Below are 12,598 nucleotides of genomic sequence, written 5' to 3'. Positions count from 1 at the left end.
GATGCAGGCAATGAAGAGCGCTATAGATCTATGATTACTGACTTTTTCGATCACCAATTGAATGGCATTAATGTGAAAGAGCTTTGGTTTCAACAAGACGGCGCGACATGCCACACAGCGCGCAGTCACAATCAATTTAATGAAGGAAACATTTGTGAATTGGCCTCCAAGATCGTGTGATTTAACACCTTTGAATATTATTTTCTGTGGGGATATGGGAAGTTGCTTATCTACGCCGATAAACCAGAGACGATGGACGACTTGGAAAGCAACATCCGCGCGTTAATGGCAATATACAGTCCCAATATATGCCCGAAATCATATTTAAACACTAATGGCATAAAAATATCTTTACGATAAAGCCATACCATGGCCGGTAACACCATTTTTATGTTTTATTTAATTTTAAATTCTATAAGTTTTGCGTCTACTCCCTTTAAAAACAAACTTATAATAGGCACAAAATAATTTTATTTGAATTTTGAAGCATACGATTCAATTGCGTACTATTATGTTGTATTGTGTGCCGATTGGTAAAGAGTGGATCAGTCAAATGACATAGGAAGATAAATAATATTTATATATTCGAAGGTAGTTAATGCGGTTGTCAGACTACACTATATTTATGGTACATACCTACCTAATTTATTTTAACGAGTCAATTATATGGTATTATTCCCTGTAGTGTTATCACAGTTAAGGTGGCTATATAATGCTCAATTCGAACGTTTTGGTATTTCCACTAGTCCTCACATGGCATACTAATGGCATTGACACTTTCGTGACTTGTGAGCGAATCATCTTCACTGCCCATTCTTGCGTTTATCAAATCGTTCGGTTTAATCACAGCAATCGCGTGCGCGAAGCTACTCGTACAATATTTGGCATGCGTGAAACTCAAACATTTTACGTGTCTGAGAACTAGCGCGTTGATAGACACAAAACAACAATTTCATATACGAAAATGACAGTATTCGCGAATTCAGAAAATCTAAATGTGATTATGATCAAAAATCGACGGCGTGCGTGATTGACGCGTCGGCCAATACTGTGGTGAATTTTAAGACTGTTTACGAGTTCCAAATCGGGAACGAGGCGATCGTGACCGGGGAAAATTTGTGCCAAGTTTTGTGAACGTTCATACTTGGTCAAAAGGTCGGGTAATAAATTAACGGCCCGGGATGCTGCGTTCGAAGGTTTGCGGTAAAACACTATGTGAAGATAAACAAAGCGAAATTTTAAAATACTTCTATACGTATAGTTTGCCTAACTTACGATAATATTTGGGTAAACAATGATCGCTCTCGGTAATGTGATGTTATCTAAGTTTAGGTTATTGCGAGTTGACCCTTTTTTGTCTATTTTCAAGTTAATCATCCGGTTCGACTAGTTTGCATAATAAATAACAAAAATCCTAATTATGTAATAAAGTATGCGCGGAATTTATAATATTTTAAAAAAGACCGGAAAATAAAAATATGAAGATCTGTAGTAAAGAAAGAAGTAATAAGAGTAGTTAATAACCAAGTTGACAAATTGCAACTTTTCCTCTGATCCGTGCCAAGAAAATATCACTTGATTTGTCAAAAAGTAGTGAATTCAAATTTTGGCACAAAAAAATGCAAAATAAATTATTTATTAATTTGTTTGTAAAAAAAACTATGTACTATGAAAATAAGTAATAATATATATAAATAAATTCCTACTAGGTTATATAAAAAGTAAATATACAATGTAAGTAAAATTCTAAGCGATTATTTATACCAGGGGTAGCCAAACTTTTGATCATAAAAAAAGTAGTAATTTAAAGCCAAAAATAAGTTTAAATTTAAAATAAAGATAGATAATACCAATAAATATTCAATATCAAGTTATTTTAATAAAAACGAAATTAATGATTAATTCACACAAACATAAAAATAGTTAAAAAATAAAACAATATGTTCTTTTATTTTCTTTTTCTCTTTTATTTTCCTTCTGGCGGGCGACAAGGAATAGTTATGCGGTCGACCAGTCGACCGCGGTCGACGCTTTGGCTGTGTTTGTGGCAATAACATTATGGATAGGCGGCATGGTGTCGTGAATTATAAAACAGAAAAGAGTATTTTTTATGATGGTAGAAGGCCATCCATTTTTACTGATAAACTCGTTCATTTTCAAACATTTTCCAGAAAAGTGTCTAGAAGTGTTATTTATGAAATGGCTACATAAATATAATAATAAAAAACATGCAAACTCATTCATCGCCGTTAATAGATTATGTAATCGTACGCCTGTGTCACTTAAATTATTAATATATTATTTAGTGTAACAAAAATTAATCGAAAATGCAATTTAAATATTGAATTAAATCAATTAGTTCACTAGCTTTATGGCAATATATTATTATTTTCAAAAAATTGTATAGTTTAGGGCTTTAGGCGGTAAACTGCACTCCCTTGACAAGTTTTTTTAATTGCGCTAGTTAACTTAGGAATCATCAAAATATATTATTGTAAATAAGACGGAATGTATAAATGCCCAAAACGGCCACACTCCCCTCCCATTCATTCGGCATAAAAACAAACGTTGTATTACGAGGATACCTTTGCGTAAAACACGTTCGGAGCATATCTCACCGTGTGACTTTACCATATATTTTTTCTACCTCTTTGGCCTCGGCCCAAAGCGTTGTCCGAATCCGCGAAATGCACGCCGATGAATAAAACATGAACTGGAGCCGAAACTTTGAAACGCGCGCGACTTCGGTACTATCGGAGGTCTAATTATAGAGAACAAACGTTTAATAATAATTTATTTACATTGGAGTAAAGTATCGCTAACGAGCCGTTAGCGAATGTGATGATCGCGTTTCGACCTTCGCTGAGATACTACTACTGCGCGACTCGTCACACTGACGTTATCGGAATTTTTGCGTTTTCTCGCGAGCAGGAAACTAACAGAACAACAACCAATTAAAATTGTTTAGATGTAGCGCTAATTCTTTATTCTAAATTCTAATAAAATTTAACATAACGCCATTCCACATTGAAAAAATATTTATACGAAGAATTCAAAACTCCACGTAAAGCAGAAAATAGTGCAATAGATAAACATAAATGTGTACGAGTGGTATGTGCTAAGTTCAACTGACATTATCACATAATTGCAACAATAATTTATCAATCTAATAATATTCACCGAACGACGATTACAAACGGCTTACATCGATCGACTTTCGTCGATCGCGGTTGCATAAAAGAAAGGAGGTATCTTGGCGCATGCGTAGTGATCTAACATAACAAAGCAAACGTTCTCTAATTTCAACAAAAATTTGCCACTTACAATTATTATTACAAAATTGAAAATAAAACTTATTTTAAAAAACCTAATTAAGCCGAACTTTTAAAAATTGAAACAAACACACCGTACTGATTGTAGCTCAAGTGGTTTAGTGCAGTACTTTTACAGCGCTAAACCACTTAAGCTATAAATATAATTAGTAGTAAAAATGCTCATTAAGCACATAAATTTATTTATGAACTTATGACTAATACTTAATTAGTTAATAATTAACTAAACTAATGACGCATATATGTGTTTACGGGCATCTACGATATAAATTAAAATGACCCATATAGCGTTAACCATTTGAGATATACATGTACGGTGGTCAATAGATGGTCCAGGTAGTTATATATTTATTTACATAACTTAAGAAATAAAAAACCTTATATTTATATTTGATTTAATGTAAATGATTAATATAGAAAATAAAAGTACATAATAAATTAACATACCTTTTTTTATATTAATCTAATAAAAAATATTGAAAGCCTCTGTATTGATTAAAAAAAACACAAGAGCCGAATAATATTATATATAATAAATACGTGATATAAATTAACGAAATTTAGTAATACAAAGAGTTCAAATAAATTATAAAACATACTAATATAAAAAAGTAGTAAAATAAATCAAAGCGTTACAACACTTACAACGTTGAGAATCAGTGATGTTTTCTATAGTTGAAATGCAATATAAAATAATAATAAATAAATAACAACAGAAATAATTATGGGAAAATACGTAAAATTAACTCACTACTCAAAAAGTTAAAGAGTCGAACAATAAAAAAAGTAATAAAATTAAATAGTTCATCCTTAATGAGTTATTTAATTATATCATAAATAAGACACTAAGTTTGCAATTTATTTTTAATGTTTGTTTTCCATGAAAAATAATCACTGTTTTACAATATTATCCATTAATTTAGTAATGCACTGGTTTTATTATATTATATATGTATATTAGTCGTATATTTTCCATAACAGCGATTTTTAAATCCCACCGAATTATCCATAAATCCGGTGTAGAAGGCAACACGAAGCCAATACATGCAACACCCTCGAATATAGGCAAGTCCATGTAGTTGTATTATCCACATTTTATATTACTATTTTGCTATGTTGCATCAAATCTTTATTCTCGGATAATAACTTCGATTTTATTCAAATCCCTTGGCGTGTACATATCACACAAATGCTTCGCAACTGTGAGATGCAGAAAGAATATTCTTACAGGTATATTACAAGCCTGTCGGATTTTTTTGTGAAAAATATATACAGTAAGCCAAGTCAAGTTTTACTCGAACTTCAAAAACAATATCTATACATAACTAAGTCGCATTTATTAAAAATATTGTAAATTCTCAAGAGAGAAAATAACAATAAACATAAAACAATAAAAAATATTAAATTTTAATATAATTATAATTTTGTAAAATACCTAATGATAATTTACTCCTACACTACTTTAAAAGAGAGACAAGTATAAAACATATATATATGTGAAGTAATGCCTAATACTGCTAAAAAACACAATTTATTTAATGCCCAATACATCTAAAAAACATATATTTCGTCCAAACCTAAAAAAACATAAAATTATCGAATGGCACGTCTACTTTATGAGCATCATAACTTGAAAAAACAATGAACAAAAAGCTATTTTTTTTAAATTGAAACCTACTTTAGGAAAATACTTGTCTAATAAATATTGCCTATTTCTTTTAATATCATATAAATTTAACATAATTTTTCAGTGAACGAGCGATATGAAGTCTCTTTATATAAAATTACTTCAGCTCTACATTTTGAATTAGATTAATAAGTCTTTGTATTGAAATATAATAAATAGACAACGTATGCATGACAGCCGATTCTCCTTTACGCGTACTGTCAATGTGTCAACTACTTACACTGTCATAAACAAGCCACCCACTACATGTTACAAACGGCACACTAAGAAGAATAGTAGATTTCCAATAGTGTATGCATTTTCTATCCTGGTATAAAATCCCATTTTGTATGTCACCATGCATGATACATCTTGGACACTCTCTGAGAACATCATAATTCGCATGGCGTGAGATGTAAAAACGTTGCATGACCGCCTCGGCTATTTTGGAAAATTCCTCAAATTCGTATTAACTTAAATTAGACGTCAGTACATTTTTACACAAGTTTTTGAATCGAGTTCCATGTTATGAATGGAAAAACACAAGCGGCCATCAGTGGCGCGTTATTAATTGCCGGCCGACACGGAAAATCAAAAGCGAAAACCGTCGACTGCAATGCCGTGAAAAGCCGGCTCTTGTTTACAGTAAACTATATCGAGTTTCAAGACTACGCAGAGCTCGTCTAAGTTAATTTATAGCTAGGGAAAGATACGTACATACACACAGTGTATAATTTGGCAAATTGAAAAATAAACGATCGACGTTTAAGTACATCCCTACAGCCGTTTCATCCTCGGAATGCGTGATAAATGGTTTTAAAATAATCCGGAATGTGCGAAAAACGCCCATAAATAAAGATATTTTTTCCTCGGAGAGGAAAATGCGATAGGTGCGACGAACTCTCGAGCCAACGTGAAATGCGGTGTTCCTATAAAACTGCGCCAGAATTCCGAACGCTGATAAGATAACGATAATACGAGACGAGCCAATAGCTTTATTCAGCATAACCTGATGTTTGATTTTTAATCATTGGATAAACTAGGGCATTCTTAATAGTTGACATTATCTACACACCGATATTGACTTGTAGAAGCAAATCTTTGGTTATACTCAACTATAGATGTGTCATGCGACTCGATAGAATAATCTACGAACGGCAGATATCAGCAGTAGCCTTGTGGCGATTTTTAATCGCATCCGATCACAGGAAAGGGGCAATTTCGCGGTGGGAAGGTCGAATTTCGCGGTTCGTCCGATTCCCCCGAGATCCGGTGCGCTTATTAATAGGTTCGCTAAAACGATCGCGCCCCAATTCCCTCTTCCTGTCCCGATTTGTTTTTTGACTAATTCGTCCAGAATTCCGATCGGTCCAGATATTCAACAACAGCTCAGGAATTACTATAACATCCACCATAGTTGACTGATAGTTCCAACCTCAAGGTCACCGATCATATTTACGGAAGTTCCTTTTATTCTTTTATGGCACATCCCAAATTGTATTCTACAAATGAATTTATAAATAATTTAAATATCATACATAAATGAAATTCAACACATGTATTGAATACCGATAGATATTTACGTACTTAGCTACCAGAAAATATATTGATTGTTTGTTATTGGTAAATAGTGTGTAAGTTAAAATGTCAGTTGTATTATACGTCAGTTGGATTGTACTCAAAAATGTTGTCCACCTTGCACAAAAATTTACAAATTGACCGATTTTTCTAAACTCGCAGCAGTTTATCCATATCGAACAAAAAAAATCTAATATGGCCTTTTTATTTTTAGTGTCCTCCATTGATATTTTTAAAATCTGGTCACCTACCTATGTATTCTAGAGGTAACAAATCCTTGAAGCAATTTTGTTCATTAGAAGGATTATCTAAAAAAAAACTAATTCAATTTCTACCCCCATGTTGACATACATATATACTTTCAAATGAGCTATTTATATTTACCCCGGAAGAACTCTATTTAAATTCAGAACTGTTGAGTATATTTTTAGATTGGATATAAAGAGTGCGTATATTTTTAATGTTAAGTGTATATAAAGAGCAAGTTAAATAGAAAACAAAACTCATGACGCATTGGGGAAACCTATCAAGTCGTGATAGTTAGATTTGTAATAAAAAATTAACTTAAATATACTATTATTGTTACATACTTGACATTGCAATATTACTGCACATATTTTCTGAGTGTTAAATTTATTTTTGGTTCTCTTTCAGACACATGTATGTTTTTTGTAGTAATATACGAGATAAAAGCACGAATAACAATGAGCCAGAAAACATTTTAGAGAAAGTATCAAAAAAACATAATGATAAAGTTATTCGCCATAATCTCTTTTTGTTATAATACATTCACAACAGTATTTTGTTATAATACATACATTTTTTTTATATTTGATGTTTTTTTATTATTATATACAAATTAAATATTAGTTAATATATAAATGAAATTATATTCATTACATTAATTAAATTTATGTACCGGAAATGTTATTTCTTTAGTATTGCGCGGATCTACTACCTGGCTGCTTTTATTTCAGTAAAATAATATTGATTTTTTAAAATCCTAAGAACAATTTTTTTATGATTTTTCACAACAGTATAAGAATGGCTTGTATTTTTGAATTGGAATTTAAATACGGTTGTGGTCAGAATTGATATTACACGGGTCAAAATTTATAATAAATTGTTAAAATTTAAATTAGACTGATCAGAACTTAATTAATTAAATGGTAAAAATTATTTTGACAGTTAATCAGAATCATTTTTTCAGTTGACAATAGTGTTGTAATTACTGTAACGCTGAAGATTGGTACAACTGGTCAATCTTTCATTCGCATGTCGGCAGTTCATTATCAAGGTGTTTTAGGGCCAACTTATTTAGTTGGGCTCGCAACATTGTCAGATGTCAACATAACAAGCTAAACGTGCCGCTCTGTCGTTATTTCCGCTTCGTTCGTCGTTCTGAATACCTTCACGTACTACATTAAATAGATTCGTTGCATATTCATTAAGAGGTATCAATGTTCTGACCAACGCTCGCTCGCTCGCACCTAAACTATCCAACAGTTTTGGTGCGAGCGTATTTTATTATATACAGCCTCGGCCATAATAATGGGGCACCCCATAAAGTGGTGCGTAGCTCTTTACGAGTGCATAGTCTGACCGAAATATTTTAGCAAGCAGTTGTAGCCGTAATTCTGAATATATCGGAAATTAATAAAAACATTAATTGTTCGCAACACGCTGTTCAAAATACTTTTAAACGGTTCAACGAATGTGGCTTTTACAAATCAAAGCCAAGAAGTGGAAGAAAACGAAAGACAAACCTAGAAAAATCAAATGTTCGATCGTGAGCTCCTTAAAAATCGTCGAAAAATATCTTCAAAGCTGGCTGCTGAAGTCTACAAGCGGAGGGCCAATATTTTTTTTATTATGTTTTAAGTTTTTGCAACCCCTGGTGTAGTACACGTGCGTCGAATAATCGGAGGATATCTAGCTGATTGCGTACAACCTAGTCAAATATTGTGGCGGAAGCGTTATTGTCTGGGGTTGCATGGTAGCAGCAAGGGTAGGAAATCTGTACTTGCGAAGGTAGTATGAATAGTGACATTTATATTTCAATGTTGGAATCCGCTTTAATGAATTCCTACTGGAAATCATGTCCAAGCACAGACCACGCTACCATCCGATTCCAGCAAGAAAATGCTCCGTGCCATACTTCGCTAAAAAGCAGAGGTTGGTTAGCGTTTATGCTTTTAGAATGGTCTGCACAGTCAACAGACACAGTCAAAATTGAGCTGCGAGAAAAATTTCAGATGGAATGGAGAAAATAATATTGTCTCCGTCCAGCTGCAAGTCATTAGTTGACAGTATGCCAAAAAGGGTTACAGCTGTAATTAAAGCTAGGGATAGGCCCACTAAATATTAAAAATAAACACTTGAAACAACCTTGATCAGTTTTTTATTTATATTTTCACTATTTTTTAGGATATAACACATTTGTTGGGGTGCCCAATTATTATGGTGAAGCCTGTATTTCTAAAATAAATAATTTATTGCCTATTTATATTTATAGATGCTATATTATTTTTTTAAATTCACATGATCGTCCTACGTTTTTATTTTTATCGTATGTTATTTTTATCTTAACCATCTTATATGTATTCCGACCCTGAATAATATAATTATACCCATTAATTATTTTAATTATGATCGTCTTATATTTTTATTCTGACCGTATACTATTTATGTTTAAACCATTTGATAATCAGAATACGATTATGACCAGGCTGTTAATAAAAGTCTGACCGAGATTTAATTTTTATTCTGACCCAAAGTTGATTTAAATTCTGACCATTTAATTTGTTGCCGTATAGAATATCGTTAAACAGTAATTTAAAGTCAAAATATACAATTTGAAGTAAATGGTATATTTCAACTCTAAAATGTTTATGTAAAATTACAGAAAAAGAACTTTTATAAAAGCATTTATTTTAGGTTTCTTTAAACACAAATAAAAAGTGATCGCTAAATCCATTTAATTTTACATAAAAAAATATTTAAAACTGGAATTTATATTTAAAAACTCGAATCAAAGAATTCCCAGAATTATTTATAAGTTTCGATTAAATTTACTAGATGTTTTTAGAAGTCTAAACAAATCAAAAGGTGACGACCGGTAATAAGATACGCATAATTAATTTGTGAGGTAAAATACGAAATCTAAATCTCCGTCAATTTTTCTTAGATAAATTACATCCCTCTCTCTCTCTCTCTCTTTCCAGACAAGTTATTTTACAAACGCATTTTAAGTAGTAATTGCATGTATCAATGCCCTTTACACACTCGTTCTACGGATAACTGTATTTTTGACAATTTATTTTCATGAACATTGAGAATAGTGGACATAAATTTCAAATGAAACGAAGAACGACAATAATTGTTAATTAAAACAGATTGCAAAGATAGTTTTAAAATAACATGTGGGAATTTTGAATTTTTCGTGTTAAGGACGCACTTTTGATGCAATTATAGAGAAAATGAAATAAAATACTGAATTAACATGTAAATAAATAGACCCCGTATTTTTTAAATTAATTCTCGATAGGATAAAAATAGTATTATACGCCAATCTCAAACAATAAAGCAAAACTAAAAAGTATCCTGCACTCAAACAGAAATCTAAATTGAACTTGAAAGATTAAAATAGTAGAACATGTTAAACTTACATACTTTATTATTTGTATTGTATTGTGTATTGTGCATATGAGGAATATTCGAAGTATAGTGCATTTAAAACTTTAGATTGAGGCCAAGCTTTCTCTGCCGAAATTTATTGAGCACAGCTATATCGATTGAGACAGTATCTCTCAGAAAACAGAACCTTATTATTGAACTTAAGAGGTGTCATATTTGTTGCGTATGATTCGCGACACTCAAAAAAATATCCTGGAGTTCGGCATACATCAAATCCTGATCCACTGCTGTATTTTATGTTTAAACTTTCTTATCTATCATCTAATACAGATTTGATTTTGTTATAAACGGGTGGAGGAATAAGTTTTTTAGGTCTCTTAGCAAAATTTTGTTTTCCAGATGTTTGTAAATGCTCAAAAGTTAAATATCACATAGCTGTATTATCAGCATCTGCTAAGTTATTAGAAATAACTCATTGCAACCACCTTTTCGTTGAACAAGAGTACATGTTTAGATTTACACGTTTTACTGTCAGCAAACTTTTGACAATCAAGAGTTGATAAAAAAAAATCAAATAGTTGTAATATACACAGATTTAGTGTTTATGATTCGCAACTCTCAAAAAAGTATTGAATACGACCTGGAATAGCGCAAAGAACAAATCTTAGTCCTTTAGTCTCTTATGTTTATAAATGACATCGGTTGATTTTAAAATACATAGTCAAAACGATTACAGCAATTACTGCGTATTAAGGATCAGATTCAACCTTGATTAGGGATTCGAAATCAGAAGGAGTCTGAGGCATCCGAATTCAGCAATGAGCGTTTTAAAACTTCGAGGCCCCTTAGCCGATATTTAATAAAAACATTTGTTTTTAAATATATTTACAATTAATTAAACCCATTCTAAGATATATTTGCTAGGTGGGGAGTAACACTTTTTGTAAACTGCAACTTATCCAAAATAGTCATACAAATAATTAATAATATATATTTTTATAATTCTCAATTAAAGAACATTGTTTTCTTCATTCTTGAAGATACTATACAAATATATCACGTAACCACGTTAACTCACTATTCTCAAATATTAGAGACTACGATAAAAACAACATGAAATTTGAATATAAAATAAAAATACCGAGGCACATATTGCTTCAGGCAGAAGCACATATTTCTATGCATTTAAACTTACATTGTATTGAAATAGCACAATGCTATAAAATGAATAATTATAAACCAGTAACATGTATTCTATCCAAAAGTATGTTTGTCAATTCAATGATCATATTGATTTTTCACTATGCTATATGGATATGGGATACAAACTGATCATAAATTATTTGGTGAATGAGCACTCAGTTGACATTTGAACGACATATGTTCGATCTGTCACCAGTTTCGCGTCCGTATCGGCAAAGCGGTCGATCGAAAGCGATCACGTGACTCGGCCGTTAAATAAATAAATACCGCGGCGTTTAAAAATAATTCGTTTTCGGTCGTAACGAGAGTAACGTCGGGCAGGTCGATCGATCCGCGAGGCTCCGCCCCTCGGCGCTAAACGTCAAACCGGGCGTAAATAACAGCTGGGGTTGCGCAACCGGGGCGGAGTCCCTTCGGCGCGCGGCTCGCCGATCGATCGATCGGCGTTTGACAGACGATACGCCGGATCGATACGGCGGCGCACTGTCACTGGACGCGGATTCGGCGGATCGGACGTCTCCGCTCACCTGTTTCGGGCGTTGGCCGGCGCCTCGCTTGCGAGAGTCGCAGCCGTCGCCGCCGCCGCCGCCACCGCAGCCGCCGCGCTCCTCCGCCATGCGGCCGCGCCGCCCCACTGACCGGTGACCGCCCCGAAGCCCACCACCGCAATAGATTCTCCCTCCCCGTCTCCGACTAGCGGCCTAGCGACTCGTTTCGCGAACCGGCGACGACTGGCCGTAACCGCTTCGATCGCGACCATTGACGCTCTACCTGTAAATTAGATACAAATTGGAGATACTATTATTTTTCGACGGAAAAACGATTTCACGATAAATATGTTAATAGTACGATATTGAAGTGAGTCAAATGAACAGGGCCTAACCAAGGCTATGACACCTTCTTTTAATTTATATCTATAAGAAAAGAAAATTTATGGTATTTAATAATAATTAAAATTTATTTTTTCCAATATAAACTGTTTTTATTTTGCTCTATAAACTATATTATTTTGATAAAATATTATTCAATTGACGTTTTTTCAAAAAATATTTTGTTTAGTCTTTTAACCGGCAATTTACTTTTATTATTAAATTATTGCATCGTTGCATATTCTGTAATGAATTAATTTTTGGTGGATTATACTTGATTGTTATTTAGGGGTGGTGATGATGGCGGGTGGCAA

The 12,598-nt window shown here is 32.9% G+C and overlaps 1 protein-coding gene across 7 annotated transcripts in view; it reads right to left on the bottom strand.

Annotated features, from left to right (window-relative positions):
* Efa6 (Exchange factor for Arf 6) overlaps positions 1-12,184 on the bottom strand; it is a 58,366-nt gene extending 46,182 nt beyond the window's left edge. For 6 of the 7 annotated variants that reach the window (XM_088204489.1, XM_088204496.1, XM_088204491.1 and 3 more), the window contains exon 1: positions 11,943-12,184. In XM_088204489.1, coding sequence (XP_088060615.1) covers positions 11,943-12,032 — 90 coding nt within the window. In that variant the 5' untranslated portion in view covers positions 12,033-12,184. The remainder of the gene's footprint in view (positions 1-11,942) is intronic. The other variant, XM_088204493.1, reaches the window with a different exon arrangement.
* Positions 12,185-12,598: the final 414 nt, after the last annotated feature.

This window comes from Plectrocnemia conspersa, unplaced genomic scaffold (genome assembly GCF_051122295.1).
Source record: "Plectrocnemia conspersa isolate PC_06_02 unplaced genomic scaffold, ASM5112229v1 ptg000014l, whole genome shotgun sequence".
NCBI lineage: Eukaryota > Metazoa > Arthropoda > Insecta > Trichoptera > Polycentropodidae > Plectrocnemia > Plectrocnemia conspersa.
This window is presented reverse-complemented; position numbering and strand designations above follow the sequence as displayed.